Source organism: Molothrus aeneus, chromosome 20 (assembly GCF_037042795.1).
Source record: "Molothrus aeneus isolate 106 chromosome 20, BPBGC_Maene_1.0, whole genome shotgun sequence".
Lineage (NCBI taxonomy): Eukaryota > Metazoa > Chordata > Aves > Passeriformes > Icteridae > Molothrus > Molothrus aeneus.
In genome coordinates, this window is record NC_089665.1 from 214489 (window position 1) to 241209 (window position 26721).

The 26721-nt window shown below is 56.7% G+C and overlaps 1 protein-coding gene across 3 annotated transcripts in view; it reads right to left on the minus strand.

Moving 5' to 3' along the window:
* Positions 1–187: 187 nt before the first annotated feature.
* Positions 188–26721, minus strand: part of HIP1 (huntingtin interacting protein 1) — a 43884-nt gene continuing 17350 nt past the window's right edge. Inside the window, exons 1-31 of one of the 3 annotated variants that reach the window (XM_066563297.1) lie at positions 22302–22385; positions 14846–14909; positions 14160–14302; positions 13564–13620; positions 13042–13122; positions 12298–12374; positions 12079–12140; positions 10715–10855; positions 10282–10339; positions 9672–9747; positions 9069–9200; positions 8361–8458; positions 8148–8220; positions 7672–7855; positions 7487–7575; positions 7277–7393; positions 7088–7189; positions 6203–6397; positions 5938–6085; positions 5760–5846; positions 5546–5653; positions 4996–5132; positions 4779–4889; positions 4602–4660; positions 4399–4492; positions 3960–4060; positions 3742–3847; positions 3489–3612; positions 2955–3016; positions 2327–2438; positions 1905–2022 (exon numbers count right to left, since the gene is read on the minus strand). In XM_066563297.1, the coding sequence (XP_066419394.1) occupies positions 2012–2022; positions 2327–2438; positions 2955–3016; positions 3489–3612; positions 3742–3847; positions 3960–4060; positions 4399–4492; positions 4602–4660; positions 4779–4889; positions 4996–5132; positions 5546–5653; positions 5760–5846; positions 5938–6085; positions 6203–6397; positions 7088–7189; positions 7277–7393; positions 7487–7575; positions 7672–7855; positions 8148–8220; positions 8361–8458; positions 9069–9200; positions 9672–9747; positions 10282–10339; positions 10715–10855; positions 12079–12140; positions 12298–12374; positions 13042–13122; positions 13564–13620; positions 14160–14302; positions 14846–14909; positions 22302–22319 (3027 nt within the window). In that variant the 5' untranslated portion in view covers positions 22320–22385 and the 3' untranslated portion in view covers positions 1905–2011. Of the gene's footprint in view, positions 1865–1904; positions 2023–2326; positions 2439–2954; positions 3017–3488; positions 3613–3741; positions 3848–3959; positions 4061–4398; positions 4493–4601; positions 4661–4778; positions 4890–4995; positions 5133–5545; positions 5654–5759; positions 5847–5937; positions 6086–6202; positions 6398–7087; positions 7190–7276; positions 7394–7486; positions 7576–7671; positions 7856–8147; positions 8221–8360; positions 8459–9068; positions 9201–9671; positions 9748–10281; positions 10340–10714; positions 10856–12078; positions 12141–12297; positions 12375–13041; positions 13123–13563; positions 13621–14159; positions 14303–14845; positions 14910–22301; positions 22386–26721 lie in introns of those variants that run through there. The other 2 variants (XM_066563298.1, XM_066563296.1) reach the window with 2 other exon arrangements.

The following is a 26721-nucleotide window of genomic DNA, read 5'->3' on the forward strand; positions in this document are numbered from 1 at the left end:
GGCTGGCTGTGGGGACACGCAGGTGTGGGACAGCGGGGGCAAAGGCTGGAGGTCATCGCCGGAACAACACCTGGGTCACCTCGACACCAAGTGATTTTGGGGCCCGCTGAGCACACTGATGAGGGCAGAGCCCACAACCCCCTTGTGACACAGGTCCCCTGTGTCCCCCCCCTTCAAGCTGCGGGGCTGGGCTGAAGGCTTTATTGAGAAAAATCCAAAACAAACAACATGGTCATTATCATACAATGAAAACCCAAATCGACTTGCCCTGCAGTGGGGGGGCACCCCCACCATCCCCAACACCATCTGTCATCACTGGGGACACTGCAGGGACCCTCTGCCCATGCCTGGCTGAGATACAAAAGGGACAAGTGGATTAGGCTGAAAGCAGTGCCGTTGTTCCCAAGCCCCCACTGCCACCGTGACCCCCATGCTGCTCCCGGGCCCCAAGGCCTGAGGTAGTTGGGCGTGCAGGCGAGACTCCCCCAAAAATGTGGGGAGGGTTTTGGGGCTCCCTGTGTCCTGCAGGAATGGGATGGTTGGTATTGCATCCAAGGGGAGCTAGCACAAGTTGAGGATGGGGAAGCAGCAGGAGCCCAGGTCCCTCTGGCACACGGAGCGGGTGCTCTGGCAGCAGGGTTGGGGGGGACATGGGAACAGTGGCTCCCTGCACGCTGGACGGCTGCGTGGAGGGGTGGCATCTCTGAGGCCATGGCAGTGGCAGGTCCCACTGCTCCAGGTGCCAGCTGGGTGCTGACGGGGCGGCATTGCTGGGAAAGCACACAGTGACAGCCCAGCCTCTTCCCAAAGGGGGAAAGGCCAAATCCCGTCCTCAGGACCTCGAGTGGAGGGACACTGGCCCCAGCAGGGGCACCAGGACTGTGGGGGATGGGAACATTGCTGCATGGTCTGACCTCACTGTCTCCACTGCAGCGAGATGAGCTGGGGGGCCCAGAGGTGGCTGATGCCCCCTGCCCTCTGAGCCCCCTGCTCAAGGCACAAAGGTTCCCTGGCTGGTGCCAGCTCCATGGCCACCCCTGGCCCTGGACCCCCTGCACCCAAAGAGGGTGGCGATGACGCCAGGGTGGCACCAAAGTGAGCAGGGACAGGGAGCTGCTTACTCTGGCTTTGGGGTGCTCTGGTTTTGGGGCACCCTGGCTTCCCCCTAGACCCTCTGTGTGCTGCCCTAGAGTCACCCCCTGTCCCCAGGAACTAGTGGCTTGTGTGGTGGCACTGTGGTGGCCCAAAGCCACACCCAGCACCTTGCAGAGGGTTTATTGCTGGCATGAACACAGTGAACTGTCAGGGCAGAGCAGCCCAGCTCAGGGGGGTTTGGGAGGCATTTTGGGGACCTGGAATGAGGGACAGGAGCTCATAGCAGCATCCCTCCTGCTCCTGCCCCTTTCCTAGCTGTTCCTAGCACCCTGTGTCACCAGCCAGGGTATCCTGTGAGAACACCACCTCTCAGCTTGCAGTGGCCAAAGGCACTCCAGTGTCCCACTGAGGGGGAGCACACTTAGCACCAAGCCCAGCAGCACCCCAAAGGCTGTCCCCCACCTGGTGGCACCCCCGGGGCTGTCAGCATGCTCATTCCCAGGGCGGGGGGACATTCACGTCGAGCCAGGGGCTGGATTAAGGCTGAAAAAGCAGCTAGAGGCAAGAGAAACCTGACCGCTCTCGCTCAGCCAGAGAAGGCTCTAAGAGTTCTCAGAATCTGTGCAAAAACAAAACTAAAGGGTTAAAGACCCCTGCGTGGACACCTCCCCCCACCCCCAGCAGCTCTAATAAATACAGGTGCAGTTTGCGCCCTCGCCCCAGCCCTGGGGTCTTGCTGGCGGCTCGACTCTGGTTCTGGAGGCGGCTCCTGGGGGGACACAGGGAATGTGTGCTTCAGGGGGGCTTCTGTGCCACTTCCTTGGGGTTCTTCTCAACAGACTGCACCAAGTGGGGTCCCAGGGGTGTCCCCCACAGGGTTCCAGGTGTCCCCTGTGGGCTGCTTCTATCACTGGTGCTAATCTGCAGCTATAATTGGGAAGACAGGGTCAGGGGGTGCGCTGTCCACCGGCATCCCTCTGCCCCATCCCTCTGGGACCACAAGGCTGCTCTAGTAGCACCTGAACCCCCTTCCTGGGGATGATGTAGATCCCACATGATGGGGTTTTTCCTGTGGAGAGACCCCATAGGACTTGCCCATGTGTGCCAACTATCCCCAGGCTTGTGAGGGATGCAGCAAAACCTTCTCATTGCCATGGATGGCAGGCAGGGCTTCTCCATCCTGCCCCACCTTTTCCAGCTGCCCAGCGGGAGCAGGGCTGGCACCACTCACCATCCTCCTCCCAGCCCTCCGCCACGCCAGCCAGCTCGTAGTGCTTCTTGCGCAGCTCCCCCAGCTTCTGCCGCTCCTTCTGCAGCTGGTTCTCCAGCTCCAGCACCCGCACCTGGGGACATGGCCAGGACATGCCCACCCCAGCACAGAGCTGGGCCAAGCACTCCCCTTTCACACCCATTATGCCCCCAACATCAAGCCCAAAGACCACAGAGGTGCATCCCACAAGTTCTCCAATGACGAGTGGACCTGGGGAGGGGATGGAGCTCAGGTGGGCACTACTTATGCAGACAAGTGAAGGCACAATGATCTGTGTGGGCATCCCAGGCAGGGGAATTCCCCAGAGCTGCCCCATGGCAGGCGGAGGTGGGTGCTGCGGGCAGTACACGGGGGGCAGGGGTGGCCATGGGCTGCTATGTCACGATGCAAACAGCATTGGGGAGGGATTGAGGACCAAGAGCATGTGACTCCTGGGCAACCCATCTGTTGCCTTCACACCTTGGGCTTTGCCTTTGCTTGTGCTACCTGGGGGCAGCTGGGCATGGTGATCGCAAATTTGATGCCCCACCTCAGGCAGCCCAAGAGACACTTGACCGGCTGCGTTTCTCAAAACATGGGAATCCCCTACCTGTGAGTCCATCTCCTGACGCTTGATCTGGGTCAGTGTCATGCTGGAGAAGTCCATGCTATCTGTGGAGAAAGACACCACCAGCCCCCCTCAAGCTCTGCTCTCCCAGTCAGACTCCCCAGCAGCTCCCATACTGCTGGCAGGGTCTGGTACCATGGGATATGCAGGGAGGAAGTGACGGGCAGCCATGGGCAGAGACCACAGGGGCACAGCCAACCAAGAGTTGTGAGTGCCAGGAGGAGAGGTTTTGGGGAGGTTTGTGCTCCAAGCATTAAGACCAGAGATAACAGCCTCAAGAGGAGGTTTACGTTGGATAAAAAGGAAAATTTCTTCATTAAAAGGGTTGTTCAGCACTGGCAGAGGCTGCCCAGGGTATGGTGGAGTCACAATTCCTGGAGGGATTTAAAAACCATGTAGATGTGGCACTTGAGGACATGGTTAGTGGTGGGGGAACAGGTAAACTCAATTGTCTTAGAGAGCTTCTCCAAACTTAGTGATTACATGATTCTAAGATCCCTGCAGCCCAACACTTACCTTTCTCCTCCACTTGAGACTTCCCAGCCTTGGTGGAGGCCACCACACTGGCTGTGGCCTGGTTGACGCCCCGGGAGGCTTGCTGGAGCTTGCAGAGGTTGGCGCTGTCTTTGTCTGCCTTCACCTGACAGGACAGTGAGGAGGGGGTCACACCCCGCCAGGTGAGCAGAAGACCAGCCCCAGGATTTGGGGTGACCACATGGTGCCCCCGCATCTCCCTGAATCATGGGAAGGGTAGCAGCCTTGCTCCTACCTTGGAGGCTGCCACCAGCTGAGCGGTGCTGGCCGCAATCTCCCGGGAACAGACCATCAGCTCCTCAAATGTCCCCTTGCCTTGCACTACCAGGTCAGCAGCATCACTGCGGGACAGCAAAGAGGAGCTGGAGCATCATCCTGCCACCCATGTCCCCTCCCTGGAACGATGGCAGGACTCTGCCATCCTCTCCCTGTTCTGGTGACAGTGGCACTTACACCATGACAGTGGCACCCCAGCCCACTGCCTTGGAAGCAGAGATGAGACCCTCAGTCCAGCGTGAATTCTTGGCATAGAACTCCTTGGGGGATGCTGCACCCTGCCATTGGTAAAGGCACAATTAGTTACTGATCACCCCAAACCCCTGCTCTGGGGGGAAAAAGGAGGAGGTCAGGGTGTCATTCAGGTTGTGTGTGGGAGGTGGGGACACACTGAACTTGGGGGCTGTGGGGTGCCCTGTGTGGGAAGGGAGATCAGGGATCACCACGACACCCCAGGAACTATAACCAGGGTGAGCCCCTGGGGTCAGCAAGGAGCTCCTGGCAGCTGGTGGGGAAGTCCCAGCAGGACAACGGTTGGAGCAGCATGTCCCAACAAGTGCACAATGACCCCCAGCTGGACAAGCACCCTCTTGCCCCCACCCCTGTCCCAGCTCACCCGTCCGCTCTCCACAATCTCTCTCTGGAGATCCTTGGAGGCCAGGACCAGGACACGGATGGCCTGCATGAGGCCTGTGCAGGAGCCCAGAATCCTGTGAGACAAACACCACTGAGTCCCCATTGTGGAGCAGCTGCCCTGCCTGCAGCATCTGTCCCCATCCTGCCTGCCTGGCTCCGTCCACTGCTCTGATCATCACTCACCTCTCATTAACTTCCAGTTGGACCCCAGTGTCACCAGCCCGTGCCTTGCTTAGCATCTCCTGGTTGAGGGGAGAGAGGCTGTACTGAGCCCAGTGTGTCTCCCTGGCCTCTACAGGGGCCCCAGCAGGCCCCCAGCATCGTGCCTGTGGGCACCTCTCTGCTCCTGGTGACCCTCACCTCAATACGGGCAGATGCGATTTCGATGGCCGCGGCCGTTGCTGCCATCTCCTTGTCCACTAGGTCACCCAGCTCCTCCTGCTTGACGTCCAGACCTCTGGGACGCAGCTCCTGGGGACAGGATGGGATGAAAGGGACCATCCAGGAGCACGACAGTCCCTCTGCTGGTGCCTGCCATGGCTTGATCCCATCCTACTAGCCCTCCTGGGCCACCCACCTCCCCGATAGCGCTGATCTGGCCCAGGTAGGCTGTCACCAGGCTGCAGTCAGCATTTGCGACCTTCCCTGGGTCTTGCAGGGCGCTGAGGTAGCTCACAGTCTCACTGCCACACTGCTTGCACAGCTCCAGCAGACCTGCATGGGCAGCATGGGGGGCTGAAGGGGCAACATGTTGGGGGAAGATGTCTGGTTCCTACCCTCCACAGCATCCTGCCTGTGCTGGCCTCTGCCTGCCCTGGTTTCTGCCCACTTCAGCACCTATTTGCCCCAGCATCTTGCCCACCTTATCCCAGCATCCTGCCATGACCCCTGCACACCCTGGCCTCTGCTCACCCCAGTATCCTCTTTGCCCTGGTGCTTCCCACCCTGACATCTGCTCACCCCAGCCCCTGCTCACCCTGATCTCCTGCCCATCTTGGTCCCTGCACACCCCAGCCCTTGCCCACCCTGACCCATACCCACACACCATGTTCACCCTGATCCCCTGCCCACTCTGACCCCTGCTCAGGGGTCATCACCCCCAACCCCTGGCCTGGGGCAGCACTCACGGTCAGCAGGCTCCACAGGGGCCACATGGGAGGTCGCACTGCCCTGCAGGAGGGTGTTGCTGACCAGGTGGGCGAAGAGTGCCAGGTGGGGCAGGAGGGAGCCCACGGCTGTGGCAGGACAGTGGGCACAGGCCTCAGCCCCCATTGCGCTGGCCACCTGCCCCGTGTGGCAGGGCTGCCCCTGTGCCCAATGCCCGGGGCTGCCACCTCTCACCTGCGCCATCCAAAAGGTACTTGCTGTGTGCGTCCTGCAGCCGCTCTGCGCACTCGGAGGCCGCCAGCGTCTGGGACAGGAGGCAATCTGCAGGCAGACAGGAGGCAGGGCTCAGCTGCGACCACAGGGAGCAGGCAGGCTGTGATAACACCAGATTTGGGAGCAGCAGGGGCATCACCTGCTGAGCCGGTGCAGCTGATATGAGCAGGATCCTCCATGCGAGCCAGGGCGTCCTGCACCATGCGCTCGGCCTCGCGCGTGGTGCTCTGCAGCAGGGACAGCTGCTCCTCAGCCAGGTGCTGCTGCAGCGCCCGCTCTGTGCTCTCCTGCTGGGCCAGAGCCGAGCTCAGAGCCCTTGCTGGGCCACCAGGCACTCCCTGCACCTGGCCCACCCAAACCTCTCTGGTCTGGCCAGAAGGGGGATGGCAGGACCCTTGTGGTACCTTGTCTCTCAGCTGGGTCTGCAGCATTTCCAGCTCTGTCCTGCTGCTCTCCCGCTCGTGGCTGAGTGTGTCCTGCAGCTGCCGCAGCTCAGTCTGCAGAGCTGCCATCTTGTCCCTGTGCTGCTCTGCTGCTTGGCTCAGCCTATCCCTCTCCTGCTCCAGGCTGGCAATCCGAGTGTTCTGCTCAGCTCCTGCCTGGTGGGGCATGAAACAGCAGTTGGGGCTGTGCTGAGGGTGAACCCTCCATTTGGGGACCCATTCTTCTTCCAGGCTTGTGCCACCCTGACTGTCCCTGCTTGGTGCACCATGGCCTGCACAAGAACAGCTCCCCACACTGAGAAGCACTGATGATCTTATCTGGTGAAAACCGAGGCTCCTGGGAAGCTTTTTCACTTTTATCAGTGAAAATGCATTTTTATCACAACTGTCACCATCCTGATGGAGGAGTGGATGCAGGGTGCTGCCTCTGCCCCATGCCCATCCAGCTGCCGAGTCTGCCCACCTCATAGCTGGGTGACTGCAATTTCCTGCCAGCTTCTGCCTCCTATGAGCCCAGGCACCCCTGCTGTCTTCCACAGCTCTGTGGGCATGGGTTACCCTCTGGCACATCTTGCAGTGTGATGCTACACTGCTACCTGGGCTTACAGCAGAGACAGAGCTGCTGACTGACCCTGTTCTTCCAGGCATTTTTATTCCATGATCCCTGCTGCTGGAGCCCATTACTCCACATAATACCACACTCAGGACCACGAAACTCCCCTATGTGACATCAAACCTGCTCAGATGTGGCAAAGATGATGACAGGGAGCTAGTTTTGAGGCCAGTGGTGGGTATCACCTCTAAAATGGTTAAGGCCTGGCTACCCAGCCCAGAGGGTGCTCTCACCTGTGTGCTGGACTCCAGCGTGCCCTGGAGGACCTGCAGCTCTTGTCTGCTGGCTGCCAGCTCTCGCTTCAGTGTCTCCAGCACCTCTGCCTGCTCCTGAGACTGGAGCAAGGGGAGAAGTTAGCAGCACTGGTGCCCCATGGGGAGCCCCGGCTCATCCCTGGTGTGTCCCCCACCATCCCTACTCACCTTCCTCTGTGCCTGCTCGCTCACGCGCTGGAAGGAGTCCTCCAGCTCCTTCTTCTCCCGCTCCACATCCCCCTGGGCCTGCCTGGCCACTGTAATCTGCTTGGTCACCTCCGCATTCTGGCAACATCAGAGAATGAGCTGAGCAGCCCCCGGTATCAGAGGACACGGCTGGGAGAGGGGATGCTGGGGGGGGCGGTTTGGGGAGCCCACCTTGCGCAGCAGGTCAGCGTGGTTCTGCACCAGCTCGCTGTACTTCTCCTTCAGTTTGCTGTACCGCTGCTCATTGGCCTGTGCCCGTCCTGCCATGCACACAGGGACACAGAGCTGAGCACCTGAGACCCCCCACTGCCTGGGGCTCACCCCACCCCATGCCAGTGCTGGCACTCCCTGCTCACTCTCAATTTCCGTCAGGCTCCGCTGAGCCTTCTCTGTGTCCTCCCGCTGCTTCTTCAGCTCCTCCAGCTCTGCACGCAGGAACTCACTCTCGTCCTGTGCCTGCTGCTTCAGGTGCTGCTGCTCGGCCAGCTCAGCCTCCAACTCGCTGGCACGGCCACGCAGCTGCACTGCACCCCGCGCGCTCTGCGGGGATGGGTGGGGGCTGATGGTGCTGTTCAGTGCTTGCCAGGACTAGTCAATGTCCACTGGTACCATCCAATGCCCACCAGTACTGTCCAGCAGCCCCCCCCCCATGGGTACCAGCCTGCCGGCCCCCAAATGCATCTGGGCAAAGCACAAGGATGCTAGGCAGTGGGCCTGAGCCCACCCCCCCGACAGGGATGCAGCCCCCTGGCACACCTGGGGACCCCTTGTACAGGGGAAGCCACTGGGAAGAGGGCAGGACAGAGATCTGGTCACTATCTTGTCCACCCACCTCAGCCTTGAAGTTCTCCAGCTCCTCCTTCAGGGCTGTGATCTCCCCATAAAGCTGCTCAATTAGCCGGTCCCTAGGAAGGAGAGACATGGGATACACTCTCAGTGCCTCAGGGACACAGCCTGCCTGTGTCACTATGGCTGTGATGCCGTCCCAGACAGGGAGCTCCTGGTACCATCTTGGCCATTCTGCAGCATCGCCAGGATTGCTTACTTGTCATCCTTGTTCATCCCGTTCTGGCTGTTAAAGTTGAAGGGGTCACAGCTGAAGGAGCTGCCAAAGATGTCATCAAACTTGTTGTCAAACAGGCTCTGTGGGAAAAACAGGACAGACCTAGAGTGACCCCACTACCACTTGGGAGCCCTTGTCCCTCTATGTCCCCAGTGTCACTGCCAAGCCAGCCTACAAGCTGCCTGGACACCGCGGCTGGTTCCCCCTGCTTCCAGGACACTGAATGTGATGAACTTGATGAACATGGGGCATCTGTGGTCCATCCCCACCTAACTGCTAGAGAGAGAAGATCCCCAAAGCCATGTCACTGCATGCTCCTTCCCCTCCCCACTCAATGCCTGAAGACAACCCTTGGTGGAGAGGAGGGTGAAGAACTAAAGGTCTCCATGGCAATGCTTGAAGACAAATCTCTCCTTTCTCACTGGAGGGCACCACACCACTGAGCAGCACTGGGAGAATTCAGGCTAGTTCAGCCCCAGCAGCACCCAGACAGGACACCCAGCATCCAGATGGGATAAGCAGCACCCAGATGGGACATCCAGCACCCAGACAGCCACCCAGCATCAACCCACCTCTTTCCAGTGACACTCCCCAGCTCCCAAGGCCATCCCCACTGTCTCAGCCCTCACCGCTGCATGGATTTAGAGAAATAACCCCGGCTCAGAGGCAGAGAGCCCCCACCATCCTCACCTGCGAGGCTGCGTCCATCTCCACCAGGTCTGTGATGGGCTCACTGTCAGGTGAGGACGCCTCGGCGGGGATCACCACCACAGGGCTGATGTGCTCTGACAGCGCAGAGGCACGCAGGAAATTGGGAGGGCTCTGTGGAGGGAGTGGAGCAGGGCTAAGGTGGAAAGACTGGCACTGCTGCTGGACTGAAAGCACAGTTGGTTAAAATCCTGCCCTGGAGCCGAGCTGGCCATGCCTTGACCCATGAGAATGGAGCCAGGACCCACAGGTCCTGGAGTGATGATGCGGAGGAATAGAATCAGAATTCTTAAGGATAGAACCAGGACCCGCGGGGATAGAACCAGGACCCGCAGGGTTGGATCTTATCAAGGGCTATGGATAAGTGAGAGAGGGGATCTCAGCTTCCAGTCAGAGGGCAGCTACATCCAGTTGGATGCCACCCAGTGAGGGATAAAAGAATCCTCAAGGCCCAGGAGCCCCACACTGTCACCAGACCTAAGAAGCTGGGAAAGGCAGCAATAGGTTTTTTTGGGCCTTTTGCCAGAGCCCCCACTGCTGCCCCTGGGCACAGGGACAGGGAACATGGGGACTGCAGGGTCTCACCTCTGGAAGCTGCGGGATCTGAATCAGCCGCTTGAAGTACTGGAGGTTGCTGGAGCGATAGAAAAGGTCCTTGAGCCTGCAAGGAGCAGGGAATGGTTAGAGATGATTCTTGTTCAACCTGGACAACCTCTTGCCTGACTCTGGGGCGGGGGGGGGGGAGGTCATCTGGCCACTGTAGTGCTCTGGAAGGGAATGTGTTTTGTGCTGCCACCAAACTTAGGACTTAAAAGTTTTGGGGAGGAGGGGAGGAGGGACGGTGGCCAGGCACACCACTTCTAGCTCCCACCTCTCCCAGTCACCTGAGCATCCCAGTCAAGATCTTGGCGCTGTTGATCACTGTCCCAAGGTAAGTCTCTGTGTGGTCAGAGCATAGTCAGCACTGCTATCTGCTCTTTGAGTTTCTGACCTTGAATCAAGCTGTCTCTCAGCACAACAACATCCTCCCCTGGCACCATGACATCCCCTCTTTGCTCTTGGTGGCCAGTTTTTGTTTTGGTTACTCTAAATAATCATGTACCAGAGACCACAGCACGTCCCTGCTCACCCATTTTTGATCTCAGTGCCTTGGGAGCACTCCCAGAGCACCAATGCTCTGGGTGTGGGCACTTACTTTCGGAACTGCTCCAGGAAGCGATCCCGGTGGCCCTGCAGTGTATCTGCTGGCAGACCTAGAAGAAGCAGAAAGTAGAAATGTCAGCGGGTGTCTTCATGGATCAGGGAACAACCCATCAGCACAGCCACATGGAGATAGCTGTTTCCCAGAGATGGCCACCCTCCTTCGGGGGTCCGACTACTCCACACAGTGTCCTGCTGCAGGAGGGGACCACACCCCACACTCCTCAGAGCAGAGAGAAGTGTGGGCTGGTGGCTGCCATAATTCCCGATCCTGAAGGATGTGTGTTTTGCCATGGTGACTCCCTTCACCCCGCAAAAAGAGGTGGGGGAAGATGTGGTGGTCAACAGCCCAGGCTGAGCAGGGTGGTGGACCCAGTGCCTCCCTGTGTGTTCCCCCTGTCAAAGGCGGTGGTGCTGGGGAGACTCACAGGAGTGGAGCTTGAAGAGCAGCTTGACAGTGTAGTCATAGAGGTGGCTGCAGTCCAGGATCACCTGGATGAGCGGGGCCAGACGGCACTGCCCTGCTGCTGTCACTGACACTGAGCGTGACATGTCCAGAGAGCTGAACACTGCAGGGAAGGAGTGCAGGATCAGATCCAGCAGCAGCAGTAGCACCCCAGGGTGCCACACTGTGTCTGCCAAATCCACACATGTCATCCAGAGCAAGACACCCACTGGCCCTTAGGGACACAGCCTGCCGCCCTGCAGTTTGTGAGCTCAGTGGGAGGCAAAATTCCCACCCAGGTTTCCCACCCAGGCCTGGGAACACTACAGCCCGGCACCATAGGCCTCCAACCAGGACTGAGCCCCAGCCATATTCCTGGGCAGAGCTGACATGTGACCCTGTGCTCTGCCTGTCACTGTTGTCCCACTGGCCACTGGAGTGTGCTGGGTGTGCCAGATGGAAGATGCTCCAAAACCAGCTTGGAGCAGCTGAAGACCATCTTATTCCAACATCTTCCACTAGACCAGGGTGCTCTAAACTCTATCCAACCTGGCCTTGAACTCTTCCAGGGATGGGGCAGCCACAGCTTAACTGGACAACCTGTGCTAGGGTCTCACCACCCTCACAGCCAAGAATTTCTTCCCAATTTCCCACCTAACCCTGCTGTCTGTCAGTGGCAAGCCATTCCACCTTGTCCTGTCACTCCATCCCTTGTCTGAAGTTCCTTTCTGGTGCTCTTGGAGCCCCTTTAGGCACTGGAAGAAGCTCTAAGGTCTTCCTGGACCCTTCTGTTCTCCAGCTGGCCACCCCCAGCTCTCCCAACCTGTCTTCAGAGCAGAAGGGCTCCAACCCTCCAAGCATCTCTGTGGCCTCTTCTGGACTTGCTCCAGTAGCCCTATGTCCTTCCTGTGCTGGGACACCAGGGCTGGAGGCAGCTCTGCAGGTGGGATCTTACTTAAGTGGGGCAGAGGGGCAGAATTGCCCCCTCACCTGCTGCCCATGCTGGGGGATCAGCCCAGGGCATGGGAGGTTTTGGAGCACACATGGCTGGGGCATGTTGAACTCCTCATCCTCCAGCACCCCCACGTCTTTCCCGGCAGGGCTGCTCTCCATCCCTCCATCCTTCACCCTGGATTGATACGAGGGGTTGCCCTGACCCAGGTGCAGCACCTTCCACTTTGCCTTGAACCATAATTCAGGTGAACTGCCCATAGAAGAGCTGAGCTGTGATGGCCTCAGCCAACATCCCCGGTCAGAGCCTCATCCAGCTTGGATCAGCCCCACCAAGGGGCTGGACTCCAGCAGATCTCTCACTCCACCATGTCTCAGAGCAATGGAGACCTTTACCTGTCTGGAAGAGGTTCAGCTCACACTCCAGGTAGTCAAACATCTCCACCGTCAGCTGAAAACTAGGAAACAGGATTGAGGATGGTTGGGGACTGTCTCCAAGGACACCCATGAGGAAGGGTCTTGTCCCTGCTTGGTCATGCTGCCAGTGGGGTTGGGCAGATCATGCCACCCACCTGCACCCACTCCCTCCCAGACCTTCCCCTGCCCTGCACTCACAAGTTATTGACGTCATTCTCCCCAGCCTCATCAAGCTGCCGGTCAGACATCTGCAGATTTCCAGGGAATCGGGGATTCTGTGGGGAAAACAGGAGTCAGGAAAGGGTTCCAGAAAATCTCCTGGTCTGGCCACAGCTCTGGGAGCACCAGAGCTGTGATCCTGCAGCCTCAAAGTCAGCTCTTGGATGAGCCAGGGGAGAGATGTGAGGGGAAAGGGAGGTAGCACAGGGTCTCTGAACCCTGGGTGACCACAGCATCCCTAATCCACAGCATCTGTTCTCTTCCCAGCAAGAAGAGCTGATTCTCCCTGGGCTGAGAAACCTGCCTAGCAGGGAGCAGACAGGGCTGCCAGCAGAGAACTGGACAGGATGGAGTGATATCCACCCCAGGGGGTACCTGCCCTGGCCTTTTGGGGAAGGTCACATCACACTTCCAAAACAGGGTGATGGGCACAGAAAACACCTCTTTCCAGCAGTTTTCCCATCTAGGATAGCTGAGGGAGAATGGAGTGTGTGTGTGTCTCCTACTACTTGTAATCCACCAAATCCCAGCCCAGCCCAAGGAGCCCTGGGCCACCAGGAATCCTGCCACCCCTGAAGCATTGGCCCTTGGGCAATTTTTGATGGCCACTGGCAGATTCAGGAATATTTAATGGAGGCAGCAGGATAGCCATGCTGGTACCTTGCTGTCACCCCAGTGCCCACCCCTTGCTACAGCCTTGGTGACAGGGACAGGGAGGCTTACCTTGGTGTGAAATTCCATCTTGGTTCTCAGCAGTTTGAGGTAGATGCTGCAGAGCTGACCGTAGCCCTCGCTCAGGTGGCCCTGTGGGGACCCCAAAAAGCTGCTGAGATCCAGGGCAGGCTGTAGAAAAGCCTTCTGCTGCAGAATAACTGACCCCTCCCTTATGTCCCCAAAACCACAGCCAAACCCTCCTCACTAGCACCTGGATGCAGACTGGCTGAACTGAAGGAATTTGGTCAGACCTTCTCATCACCTTCTCTGCATGTTTCAATGCTTCATTTGACTGTCAGAGCCAAGTTTTTATTGGGTTTTGCCATAAAATAGGAAGGAGGCATTTGATTTTGGTGGAAGGGAACACAGAATGCAACTGAAACCCAGCCCAGGTAGGTGATAACAGCCACAGGTCAGCCATGGCTATGCTCTGCTTCCTGGGAGAGGGAATCCCCCAAGCCTACACCCCCCCAGCCTGGCCATGGCACCCCCATGGTCTCCCCACCATGGCTGGGAGGGTTGGTCACCTACCCACATCCTGCTCATGTCACTCAGCTCATTCTTGTATCGCACAGAGTCTTTCAGGACCTGGAGGAATGATGGTGACAATCACTAGGCAGAGCACCAGGACAAAGTGTTCCATACTTGAAACCAGGAACTGGGTGACACATGGGAGGTCTTGATGCATTCCCAACCCTTTATTGCCGCCACCAGCCCTGGGTGCCTCCAGTTCCCCAAGGAGGATCCTTGCTGATGGCTCCTGCACGCACGTCATTGCAGGTGCTGAGCACTTTCCTCTGGCACTGGCACTGCGGTTTGAGGCACACAAGATTTTGGGCAGGGCAGCACCAGGAGGGCTCTGGCACCCAGGATTGACCTGCAGGAGGGCACTGACCCTTTGGGAGAGCTCCAGCACTGATGCCCCCATAGGATTGACCCACAGGAGGGCACCAACCCTCCAGCTCCAGGTCCTGCTCAGGACTGACCCCTGGGAGACCAATGGCCCTCCAGTCCCCACCCCAGGACAGACCCCCCCAGACAGACACTGACCCTCCAGCACCTCCCATCACCCAGTGCAGCCCTGCAGGGGAAAGGACCTGGCCCCAAGCTGAGCTGTGGGCACTCACATTGGAATGTCCATCCCGGAGGAGCTTGTGGAAGACATGGCAGAACTTCCAGCAGAGCACGGCATTGCCGGACAGTGGGAGCCGGTTCACCACTGACCAGAAGGTCTGTGCTCCCTTCTCGTGGTGCGTGCCCAGGATGCATGGTGCCGGTGGTCAAGGAAGCACTCCTCTGCCCTTTGGTGACGGAGAAAGGCCACCCAAAGACAGCTGCAGCCAGAGTGGCCAGGCCACCACAGGGAGCTAATGATGCCAGTCCAGGCATTCGCTGTCCCCAGAGTGGCACAAGCCACCCTCTCCCCTGCCACCAGCCCTGCTCTGGGAACACCATGGCACATGCAAGGCTGGGGCTGTGCCTCTGATGAGCCTTCCCAGGTGCCTGGCTGGGATGCTGGGGATCCACTTTTGGTGGCAGTGTCCCAGCCTACTGTGGGCACCTTCCCCTCCTGCCTTCTCCTGGGATGGCAGTGCTGGGAGCACTAGCCTGGGCACCTACCAACATTTCAAAGGCTGTGACAGCAGTAGCAGGGACCCTGTGCCATGCTGGAAAAATATCCAATGTTGTTAATAGCCCCCAGCCTCCCCAGCACCCTGGGCACCTCTCCTCACACATCCTCTTGAGGCTGCCCCTTTTCCAGGCAGCCCCAGCCTTGCTCCCACAGTCCCATGGCCAGCTTTGAGAAGGATATTCCTGGCATGTTTTTCCTTGACAGCCACTTCCTGTGCATTAATGGCCTTATTGATGCTGACGGTCTGCAAGAGAGAAGTGATGGGGGGGGGGAGGGTGAGATGGAAAAGGTTGAGGCTCCTTCACGGTTCCCCCCCTTGCTCACTGAGACCCTCCGGCTCTGCAGTGGCTGGGTTCCATCCAGGTCCCCAATCCCTGCTTGTGCCAGATGAATGCTGACCTTTCCCAGATGCCTTTCTGGGATGCAGTTGGCATCCACCAGGTTCAGCTGCTGCCAGGACTCATTTACTCAGGATAATAATGAAACAATTAAAGCAGTGCCCACAAAGAACCCTCTGCTGCCCTCAGAGTGGTGAGACAGGCAGAGGGAAGGCAAATTCCTCCTCTGCCTTTGGATCGTGGGCAGCAGCTGGCAGCTCCTACCCCACTTTTGGGGTGCTCAATGGGGAGGACAATTTGAGGGGGCACAAAAAATTGGGCAGTAGGATGGCAAGACCACTGCCAGCGCAGCCTGGCAAAGGTCCTGGCTGCTCCACGGATTAGAGGGACAGGAGTGAAACCCACAGGCAGCACTTGCCATGCAGGTGTTGAGGACCCTGGGGAGTCCATGCTGAGGAGCCTTGGCACAGCCAGCCACCATTTACCCTATGGAATGCAGTGGCAGCCACTGGAAGAATTTTCCAGGCAGGATTTCTAACTCTAACTCTAGCCCTGATCCTTCACAGGGACACAAAGATGCCAGCTCAGGGTCATCCTCTCCCCAGGCTCCCACATCACCAAGTGCTTCCTTGGCACCTGCTCCAATGAACATCCTGCTGCCAAGGGAAGGAACCGCCTGGCTCAGCACTGCCAGAAGCAGCTCATTACTGATATAAACCAATTAAAGTCGTGAGATTAATTTCAGTGCCTTTCTCACTACAATCATTGCTGCAACCCTGCTTCCTGGTCCTCTCTGAGGTGGCCCGACGTGGCTTCATCTATATGGACTCCAGCGAGTCTGTGCTGAGCAGGGCTGGAGGGGCCCACAGGAGCCCCAAATGTGGTGGAGTACAGCCCAAATCCCCCAGGAAGTCCCTCTGCCACCAAAACATGTGCCAGCTGGAGCAAGAATGATGACAGCCTGAGACAGATGAGACCCCACCCACAGCTGCATCCCAGCCCTACACCCCCAGCCCAGAGTCAAGCACCCCCTTAGCTGAAACTGTGACCGGGTGTTCCAGTTCTGCTGCAGGGATGCCACTGCTCTATGGTGTTTGCAGCCCTATCCCTACTGGCTCTGGGTGGTGACCATGGAGGTGACCAGTAAGGACCATGGAGGTGACATAGGAGGTCAGCAGCAAGATGTAGGAGGCTCATGTTGAGGTGTCAGGGGACCCGAATTCTCAGAAGCCTCAGCCCCTTGTCAGGAAAACCATAAAATTAAATTCAGCATTAAAAACATGCCAGTCTGGATGACCATGTCATAGAGGCCTAGAGCAGGATGCCTGCATCCCAACATCCATCTGTGACACATGTCATGGATCCACCTCCAGGGGCAGCTTGTCCTCATTCAAAATCCCAGTCTTCAGCCCCAAGACTGTCAGGACAGCTGTGATGAACCAGCTGGCACAGTGAGAAGTGCCAGGATAAATGCACATTCCACCTCAGAATGGAGTCCTGGACCACAAGGAACAAGCCAAATGCAAAGCCAGAGCTGGGGAGCAGAAGTTCATAGCCAGAAGTGGGATGTAGGCCCCACTTTCCCAACCTGCTTCTACTGTCCTTGAACGACCAGAACAGGGGTGGTCTCCGGAGGGAAGCTGTGCTGCATCCCTGGGAAAGCTAGAAATGGAGCTCCCAGTTGAACTGCTCCTTTGTGTCAGCTTTTCCCAGCAAAGCAAGGACACTTTTTCTAACTAAGGAAGCCCCAGTGACCCCCAAGAGTGAGAGGACACAGTGGGAGGGTGATGGGGGCTGGCAGCCCCTGGTTCCAGGCAGGGACCAGCTGGAGCTTCCATCCCCAAGTCCCTCAATTCCATTTGAAGCACACACATCCACCTGGAAGGCAGAAAGGTTTCCGAGGAAAAGCTGGGTCTCACTTTCTGGGTGTAGTTGTGGACAGCCCACTTTCACATTGCATTCCCAGGAGTACAGGGCGGGGGTCCCATCCCCAGAGCCACTTGGGGTCTGCCCAAATTGCCATAATCAGTGTCTCTGGCAGTGCCCACAGCAGCAAACTGGGGGAGCATGGAGCACTAGCAGGAGACCAAGGCTAGAATTGTTACCTCTGGGGGACAAGCGGGGTCAGGGGGGGTGATTTGGCTGCAAAATTGGGTCAGAGCAGAGAGAAATTTGGGACTGCCTGGACAGCAAGCCCAGACTCCTTCCCCACAGAGGGTCTTTTACCCTGACTCAGAGATGCCGCTCCCCACCACCATCCCACACCTGCAGCTGATGGAATTTTAATTTAATTATGAGCTTCCAACCTATGGGGGTGACTTCTGACCCACCAGGACACATTTGGGCAGCACTGCCGGCCCTGCTCCAGTTTCGTGAACAGGGCAGGGGACATCAGGCAGCCCCACACCGCACCCTGCTGCTGGGACAGGAAACCCTGGAGTTTCCTCTTGTGCAATAGGCCAGGCAGGAAGCAGGAGGAGAGTCCAGAGGGGTCTGTTGCAGAAGGAGAAGTGTGAGCGTGACACTGCCATCCGGTCAGCCCTGAAGAGCCACAGGGCCAGGACTGGGCTCAGTGGGGCAGGACGTGGGGCAAGGCTGTGCACAGGGCTCTGCCAGGCTGGGGAGTGGCTCCATGGGTGCTGCAAGGGCTGGGAAAGATAGTGGGGCTGGGAAGGCTGCAATGGAATGCTGGAAGCACTGTTAGCTTTCCAAGCGTCACTTGAGCAGGGTGAGGAAACCCCACTGACGTGTGCATGGAAAGGCACAGGCCATTTGGGAGAGGAGCAGTCTGGGACTATCTATCCCCGAGCAATGACATCTTTCCAATAGTCTTTTCCTCCCTCTGCAACATCAAGGGGATTCCCAGAAACCTGTGGAAGGTCTACTGCCTGACAGGCCACACCATATGGCTTGACAGGCCACCACAGCTTTATCCCACAGGAATTCCAAACCCCTGATCTAGCCCAGACCTTCTCACATGGAGATCCCACAGCAGGGCAGAGCCACCAACAGCTCCACACTAGGGTGACCCACGGACCAGGTCTCATCTCACCTCTCCAGGCATGTATCTGCAGGCTCCAGACAGAGAAGCCCAAAACTGCATGGAGGAAGAGGGTCAGGATGACAGAGGCTTTCTGAGCCCTGACACGCACTTCCCTCTGCCACACACACCCTCACTCCCCGCCAGCTCTTCCCAGATTACTCTCTGAATGCAAAATTTCCCATTTGAAGGCAAAGAGCCAAACTTGGCTCAGGAGCAGCACAACGCCTTCCTGCTTCTTTCATTTCCAGAAGGAAACGAGTGTTGATTAAAGAATCCAGAGCTACTGCAAATTATTTGGACAAACTGAGTAAGTCGCAGTGCAAATCCTCTTAGTAATGCTCCCTCATTTCTTCTTAATTCCTTTCTATAAATGGAGAGCCGGGATGGAGTGTACCTCTGGAAAACTGCTCACAAGCCCTGCAGTCACAGGAGCTTCAGAGAAGGGAGCGAGCAGGAAGACCTGACTACAACAAGCCTGGAAGAAAAATCCATGGGCTTAATTAAAATGCAAATCCCAGTAAAGCAAAGCTTGGCTCAGGCTCTGGAGGGTGTACAGAACATGGGAGCCAGGCAAGCTCTTCCAAGGGCACATCTTAAGCTGCACCAAGGGAAATGTAAGTTGGATATTAGGAAAAAGTTTTGTACAGAAAGAGTGATAAAGTTCTGGAATGGCCTGCCCAGGGAGGTGGTGGAGTCACTATCCCTGGGTGTGTTTAAAACAAGACCGGATGTGGCACTGGGTGCCAGGGTTTAGTTGAAGTGTTAGGGCATGGGTTGGACTCAATGATCTTGAAGATCTCCTCCAACCTAGTCATTCTGTGAATCTCTTTAAACATCACCCACCTTCAGCAGCTAATGTCAAATCCCAGCCTCGAGGGGCTCAAGGAAAGGTTTTGTCCAGCAAAACCCTGGAAAAAAGCCAGCTGGGTAACACCTGGGGTAGTCAATGCTCCACTGAGGACTGGCAAGAGCTCCTGGGGACAGCTGGGGTGGCTACAGTCCCCCCATGCTGGGCACCTGTGGCCTGACAGAAGCAGCAGGAGCAGGAAACAAGCCTGGTTTTGTGCCTGACAGCAGCTGGAGGGAAAGGGAGGCAGGAAGGCAGGAAAGCAATGCTGGCAGGCCTGGCTGGCCACATGGGATGTAAAACCCAGGGATATATTTCTATGTATTGGACAGGAGGATGCTCAACCTGCCTTTCCGCTCAGTCCCATAGGCTTCTTGAGAGCAGGGAGTCAGGAGATTTGAAAAATACCTTCCCATCACTTAATCCCGGCTATTTGGCTGCATCTGCTGCTGAATCCATGAGTGTGGAAAGCAAGTGCTCCTATCCTGGCTGGCTACATCCTGGACCTGCTCTGGGGATGAAGCTCTTTGTCCAGGCTGTGTGAGCATATTCCAGAATATGCTGCCGCTCTTCTTACCTCCTGCTCCCTCCAGATGAGTATAACTCCCAAAATGACACAAGTCTCAGATTTCGCAATGCTGGGGCCATCAAAACAACTATTTTCCTCAAACCAACAACATATTTCAGTGACAGAGACCCCAAAACCTCACTGCATCCACTGGGGTCACTCCCAGTCGTGGTGGCTTCAGATGTCCCTCTCCCGGAGGAGATGCTGATGGCACCAGCCCAGATGCCAGCAGGAGGAGGATGAAGGTGTCCAAAGACAGCCATGAACCCCAAGTGATACCAGTGTAGGTGTCTGGGGTCTCCTTGTCCCACAGTCTGCACTTGGAACACCCCAAAACAGAGTCACATGGAAGATGGCAACAAACTCCGTGAGTCACGCTGGAATCCAATGGCATCACCACGATGCTCTTCTTGGCAGAGACCTTGCTCTGGCATTGCTGCCTCCAGATCTGCTCTCTCTCCTGAGGCCAGGAGGATGATGACTTTAGATCAATGACACCACCAGTCCCTCCAGCACTCAGCAATGCCTGATAAAGGAGCGTTATGGAGCTCTTCCAGCACAGGTGGGGTTTCCTGGGAAAAAAACACCTAAGCCAGGAAATGCAGTGGTGGTGTGAAGTTCAGAGGTCTCTGACCACTAGCAGACATGCAAGGCTGGAAGCTGATGCCTAGCTTCTAGCATGCCTTTGCCTTGAGGGCTGTAGTGCTGCTATCCCAGCAGCAAAACCAAAGTAAAGTTGTAGGATGCCCATTATGTCCATTTGGAACGTGCCTAGACAGCCCACTCCACCAGCTCCCAGTTCCTCCTGAGGGAAGCAGAGGTTGGGATCCACAGGAGGATGCACCCATGAGCTGTGTGCAAGGACTTGACCCACCACTGGCTCTTCCAGAGCCTCCAGTGAGAATTCCAAGTTCCACACCATCAGGAGGGATGGGGTAGGATGAAACAGTGTGATGTAATTTCTCCTCCACCTTCGAGGCAAAGGAAAGAAGGAGGACAACCAGCCAACCAATCTGTGGTGGATCCCAAGGGTTCCAGTGAGACACTCAATGCCAGCAGGAGAGAGCTGGAATGATCACAAGGAGAGTGTGGCTCCCAGAAACAAGAGTTTAACACAGTGATCACATCACTGCCCACCACAAGGAACCAGCACCTGGAGTGCTGGGCAACTAGCTTCCTCCAGCCATAAATAACTTATGTAGTTTAATTACTTGGACACAGAATTTTAAAATCCAGTTTAAGGAACGTGGACTTTTCTTTTACACAGATAAACCTTAGGGGAAAAATGATGGTAAGAAGAAATTTTGGGGAGAACAGCTGGCAAAAAGCAAGGCTACAAAATCCAGATCTCAGAGGGAACAACTGGGGAAGCTGACACTGGAAAGTTCAGAGCCCAGGCTGCCGCTGCCTGGCACTTCCAACCCCAGAGCACAACCAGAGCCCTTCACAGGGAGCTGGATCTGAGGAGAGGCAGAAATCCAGGGGGACCCCCAGGATCCCCATCCCTCCATTAAAACATGCACATTTATTCATTACTCTTCTCACTTAATTACTGCTCGGGGCAGTCAATCCGTGCCGAGCTGGCTCAGCTGCAGCCAGAGCCTTTCCCATAAGCTGCCCCAATAGCCAGGCTTTTAATTTTAAATGGGGATTTTATGCAAGGATAATCTCTTCCAGCAGTGGTCACTTCTGTCTAGGGAGGGAGTGTGGCCATGTCTGACAGGATCAGTCCAGGAAGGTCTACCACCACCTTCAAAAATTCCTGAAACATTCCCAGTGACGCTGACCAGAGTCTTCTGCTTCCCAGCAGATGCAAATATTTAGGCATTTTTTGGAACAGGAAGAGATAAAGGAGTGAGGATGAAGGATCTGGGGAGCAGATGCAAGGAGCTCATCCAGATATGCTTTTCTGTGATCAACTACCACCCAGGACCCACCTTTCTTGAGAAGCATCACCCCAGCAGGAACATGGCAGCTCTTATTGTCCTAGCAGAATATTCTGAAATTAAGCTCAGATCTAGTGTTGGTGGAAATTGTTCCTCGCAATGCTTCTGGGTGAGCAGCAACTCCCAGGAGCAGGATGGGGCAGCCCTCTCCTGTTAGCCCCCCAGGATGTCTGGATCTTGCAGTGGTGCCAAGAGCAGCCATGACCACGTGGACTCAGTGCTGCATCTGAGGGACATGCTGGAGCACCGGGAAAAGCCAAATCCCTCTTCCCAGGAGGGCAGCACAGGGGTGAACATGCCCCCATGTTGGAACAGTCCCTAAAAACCCACTTCTTGCCCCAAATTCGTTTTCATTCCTTCTACCTGGGCAAGGCGCAGTCCCCATGGGCCAGAGGAGCTGTGACAGCAGCACTGGGCACAGGGACACAGGTGCATGGAGATACAGGTATGTGGGGGACACAGGTGCTCGTGGGGCCATGGCAACATGGATGCATGGCGAGTGCTGGTGGGGACACGGATGCATGGGGACACCAACACTCGTGGGGACACGAGCGCTCGTGGGGACGCGGGTGTTCGTGGCACGGCCTGAACCCGGCCGAGCTGAGGACTGGGGGAAGACGACTCACACGGACGTGTGGTAGCGAACCCGCCCCGGCCGCAGCCGCACGGGAAGCTCCGCATTCCCACGGAGACGAACCCCCCACACCCGCCGGCGGGTCCCGCTGCCACACGAACCATCCCCGCTCCCCGTGATGTTCCTCCGGGAACCGCCGGTACCGAGGGTAAAGAACTTCCCCGGGAAGGAGTTTCCCTGGATGCGAACCCTGATTCCACGAATGAGCCCGGGAGGGGGGCGCGAGGGTCCCCGGGGGGTGGCCGTGGCCCGGTACTTACCACCTTGCCCAGCTCCATGGCGGGGGCTCGGGGCTCGGTGCGGGCTCAGCGCGGCGCGGCGGCGCCCATGGCGGCGGCCCCGCGGGGCGGCGGCGCTCGAAGGTTCTGCCGGGCAGCGGCGGCGACGGAGCGGGCGGGGCGGGGGCGAGGGGGGCGCGGGGCGCGCTCCCGCGAGGGGCGGCACGACCGAGGCGGGGGGCGCGGCCGCGGCACTCGGCCGGAATAACAAAGGAGCCCTCGGGGGGCGGGGGCGGGGGGCGGCACGCTCGGGGGGCGTCCCGCAGAACCGCCCGCCCACCCCCGCCGCGCCCGCTCCGGGGCAGCGGCAGAGCGTAGGAGAGGATGACGGCCAGAGGGCTCGCGGGCAGGGAGCTTCGCATCCCTCGGCGCAGCCGCTCTAGTCCTGCTGCCCTATTACTAGATGCACGACCCCCACCCGAAGCCCTGCTCCACTGCCAGATCTGCTGCCCCATCCCTGGCCTCCTGCTCCATCCCCTGCCCCACTGCCAGAGCCCTCTCTTACTCCCTGTCAGACTCCCTACCCCTTTGTCTGCCCCCTCATCCATTCATTCCCTGTCAGCCCTTCTGCTCCATCCCTTGCCCCATCTCCTGCCCCATCTCTGTGCCTGGGGGTGAAGCTACACCGGTGGGTCTGTCTGGCACCTCTGCAGAGTTCCCTTGTTCCAGAGCCTATTTGGCTGCTAGCATCTTGCTTCCAACAAGAGCAATTAAACCAGCGTAGTAACAAGCCCCTGGCTGGAGTCAGTCCCACGGGCAGGCAGGAACAGCTCGCTGACCACCATGACCATCTCGCCGGGGGACAGGAAAGTGTCCAGGCAGGAGGATTTTGGTTTTTCCCAGCTCCTCCTTGTGCTCAAGGAATATTTTCTGATGGGAAGGCACAAAAGAAACTGAAACCATTCTTCTGTCACTTAGTGAATTTCCTGAAAGCAACCCCAAAGCACTGCCAGGGCCCTTGGCTTGCCGGTGGAGATGCTTCAGGGCCCAAAGAACAAAGTGCTGCTGTGGGGCCAGCCCAACCAACACACTAATCCAACACACTAATCCCTCGGGATTACTGCAGTCTAGTCACAGCTCAGCCACTTACTCTGGGATGATGGTTTGGCCTCTCTTAATGAGATAATAGGATCCCACATCCCCAAGCAGACAGAGCCCTCCCACCCCTGCACTCTCCCAACACCCAGCTCCACAACCACCCAGTTCATCCCAGTGTAGGGTCAAATCCAGGTCATGTTTTCATCAGGTGGTTGTTAAAGCCCTGTGAGATCCCTGGGATGGACAGATGGATGGAGCACTGCTCGGCAGCACTGCTTGTCTCGCAGCGCACAGCTCACAGGTTTTTTGCTGGACTAAATGTGTTTTGCTAGAGCAGATGGTTTCAAGCAGCAGCCAAGTTCCTTTGGGAGCAGAGTCTGGATGCTGGTCTGAGCCTGGGAACGAGCCCGGATCAATGCTCTGCAATCAGGGCAGGTACCTGCTCCTGTCACAGGTGCCATCATGGGGCCAGGCTTTGTGCCCTTCCCCCAGTGAAGCCCCACAGCGAGTGACTCCCAGCTGTGTTCTCAACATGAAAAGTGAGAGCTTGGATCCTCACTATGCAGCCCACCCCCCAGCACAGTGTTCCCCCAGCTTAAAGGGATCGTGGAATTAATTGATTTCCCCTTAGCTGGGTTTAGCATTACTCTGAACTCAGTGCTACGACCCCTGCTGCCCGCTGCCCCAGGATATGCTGGAGGTGCAATCCAGAATTTCCAGGGCACCATCTCCAAAGTCACCAAGAAGCCAAGCCACAGCTTCCAGAGGCCACAGTGCTGCAATTAGCACTTGGTCATTAAGTACTAATGGCTCATTTGCATGAAGAGACTTTAGGGCAGGTATGCAAAGAGCACAGCCAAAACCAAAGAGGATCTAGACTAAACCCAGTCCCTCCCACATGCACAGGATAGATGGGACTTTCTCTACAATGCCACCTGCATGAAAAATACCCTTTGAAATAATAAGTAGGATACATCAATTTTTTCATAGTTACTGGTGACATGCTGTAATGCTACTGGAACTTGCTTGCAACCATGCCAGACTGCTCACCCCCCACTCACAGGCTTTGTGCTCCCAGCACTCCTGCTCAATCCCCCAAATTAAAATCAGCTAATCATCATTAACCTTATTTTTCCAAATAAGCTTTCAGACCAGCTCCCCTCTGAACAAAGTGCTCAGCTCAGGGGGAAGGTATCCAGGGCCTCCTGCAGAGCCAGGACATCCAAGTATTTGAGGCCATAGCTGCAGTGTGGTTCCTCATGGCTGAGCTGCTCCAGCTGGCAAAGTCCAGAGTTTGGACACCACCAGGAAGCACTTTGGGCAAAGGCAGAGAGCTCCAAATCCACCTGGCTTCACAGCGTGGGAGGGGCTTCAGCCAGGGGGCAAAAATCAGAGCCAAGGCAGCTCGAGGAGAAAATCTGGAAATTAACTTAAAAGCAATTTTGGGGGGTCCTCAGAGCAAAGAGAAACCCCAGTTTCAGAGAAGCCAGGAAAGCTGGAAGCACCAACCAGGAATGACAGCACCCAACCAATCCAGGGCTCAAGAAAGGCTGGTGCAGCCTATGGGGATAGATCCCACCACTTCAGGGATCCACTGAGGTGGAAGGAATTTCATGCTCTTCCCAAGGGAGCTCCTTGCTGTAGTTCACTGCATCACCGTGAGGACACAAGGGTGAAGAGGCATTCCTGGCCCCAGGGTGCTCTTGGGTTATTCCCATGTGCTCTCATGAAGAACAGGGGATACACAGAGTATCCCAGTCAAATGTGCAAATCCACACACTTCATCCCAGGATCCAGCAAATCTCTCCAGGGCTGCATCCTATATGAACAATTTGGGATCCACTTGCAGAGGCCCTAGCAAGTCTCTCCGGGTGGGATGGAGGGAATTAGGAGGGATGCACTGATGGGGCTGCTGCACAACTGCAGGGCATCTCAGGCACTGCCTCCACCGGCGTAGGAAGGAGCCTTTCCCACAGGGAAGAGGGAAGGCAAAGTGAGGGCTGCTTCCCTGAAGAACCAGGAGGGAAGCAGCTCCTCCTTCACCCTGTCCTCTGAGGGCCTTCATTCATCATCCTCTGGTCTGATCTGGAGAGCTGCAGATCCTTCCTCTCTCCCTGGCTGTACTGAATCTACCTGGATGCTTCACTGCAAGTCCCTTTTCCCCACCCTGGAAGTACCCCCACCCTCCCGCAGCTCTGTGACTGTCCTGCCAGCTTCCAGGATGGGATGTGTAGCCTGGATCACGATGGACGAAAAAAGAAGAGACATTCAGCATTTCCCCCCACCTGCTGGAGGCTCTGCAAGCAATTTTTTAAACTCAATTTCAGCAATCACCTCTCATTAAAATGATGGGAATTAGGGTAAAATGTCTCAGCAAGTGTGGCCTTTTGTCATTGCAGCCTAGAGAGGCTCCTCGGAATGCTCCCTAAGGCTTTGGCTTTTACATCTCTGATTTCTGTTGGAGCAAATCTCTGCCTGAGCTAATGCTCAGGATGAGAGTGGGAAGCCTGGGCCAAGCTGCTCCAGGGAGCATTTACGTGCCTCTCAAAGGTCTCCTCCTCTCTTTTTTCCTCTCCTTCTGTTCATTTTACCAGGTCTAAAAATACTCCACTAAAAACCATCTTCCTCTGCAGCCGCCTCCCTCCTAGATGACTAATAATATCTGTTGCTCCTTCTTGATCTCTCTGTATTTCCCAAGTCTTCCCCAAGGGAAGGAACCAAATCAGGGCTCAACCAACTCCTTGGATTCAGACTCCTAAATTCATTTTCCTCAGAGAATGGTATTTTTTCCCATCTCCTCCAGTGTACAGCAGTTTAAACCCACCTCCCCAGCTCACAATAAACTAATCCTGCTCCATGGCTTACACCTGCCCAATGCTGCTGAAGCATTGTTGTGATATGGGAGCTCCAGGATCCTGGCATTTTCAGAGCTCTAGGGAGACTAGCAGGTTCACTGGGAAAACCACCAAGCACTTGGAAAACTATTTATTGTCTGGGTTTTTTTCAGGTTTCAGTTTTTTCCAGCAACTTTCCAGCCCTGGAGCACTCCCTTGGCGAATATGCTGTGGAGGCTGGGTTAGGCTGGGTTTGGTGTCTGGCCCTTGGAGCTGGATGACCAGCACTGGCTGTGCAAGGAGCTTCCATTTTAGGAGCAGGGGGTGAATGCTGGGCACTGGGGGTATTTGGGACAGTGGGACTTAGTGGGGAAAAAAGCCATTGCCACCAATGTGGTGACAGGAAGTTGAGTTTTTCCTCTGAGTGGGATGTTAGAACACTGTAACAGGAATTGGCTTTCCTGCACTGTTCCATGTCTTTCCAAAACAGAGCCAAGACCTGCACCAGGCATGCTCCCTACTGCCAGCAC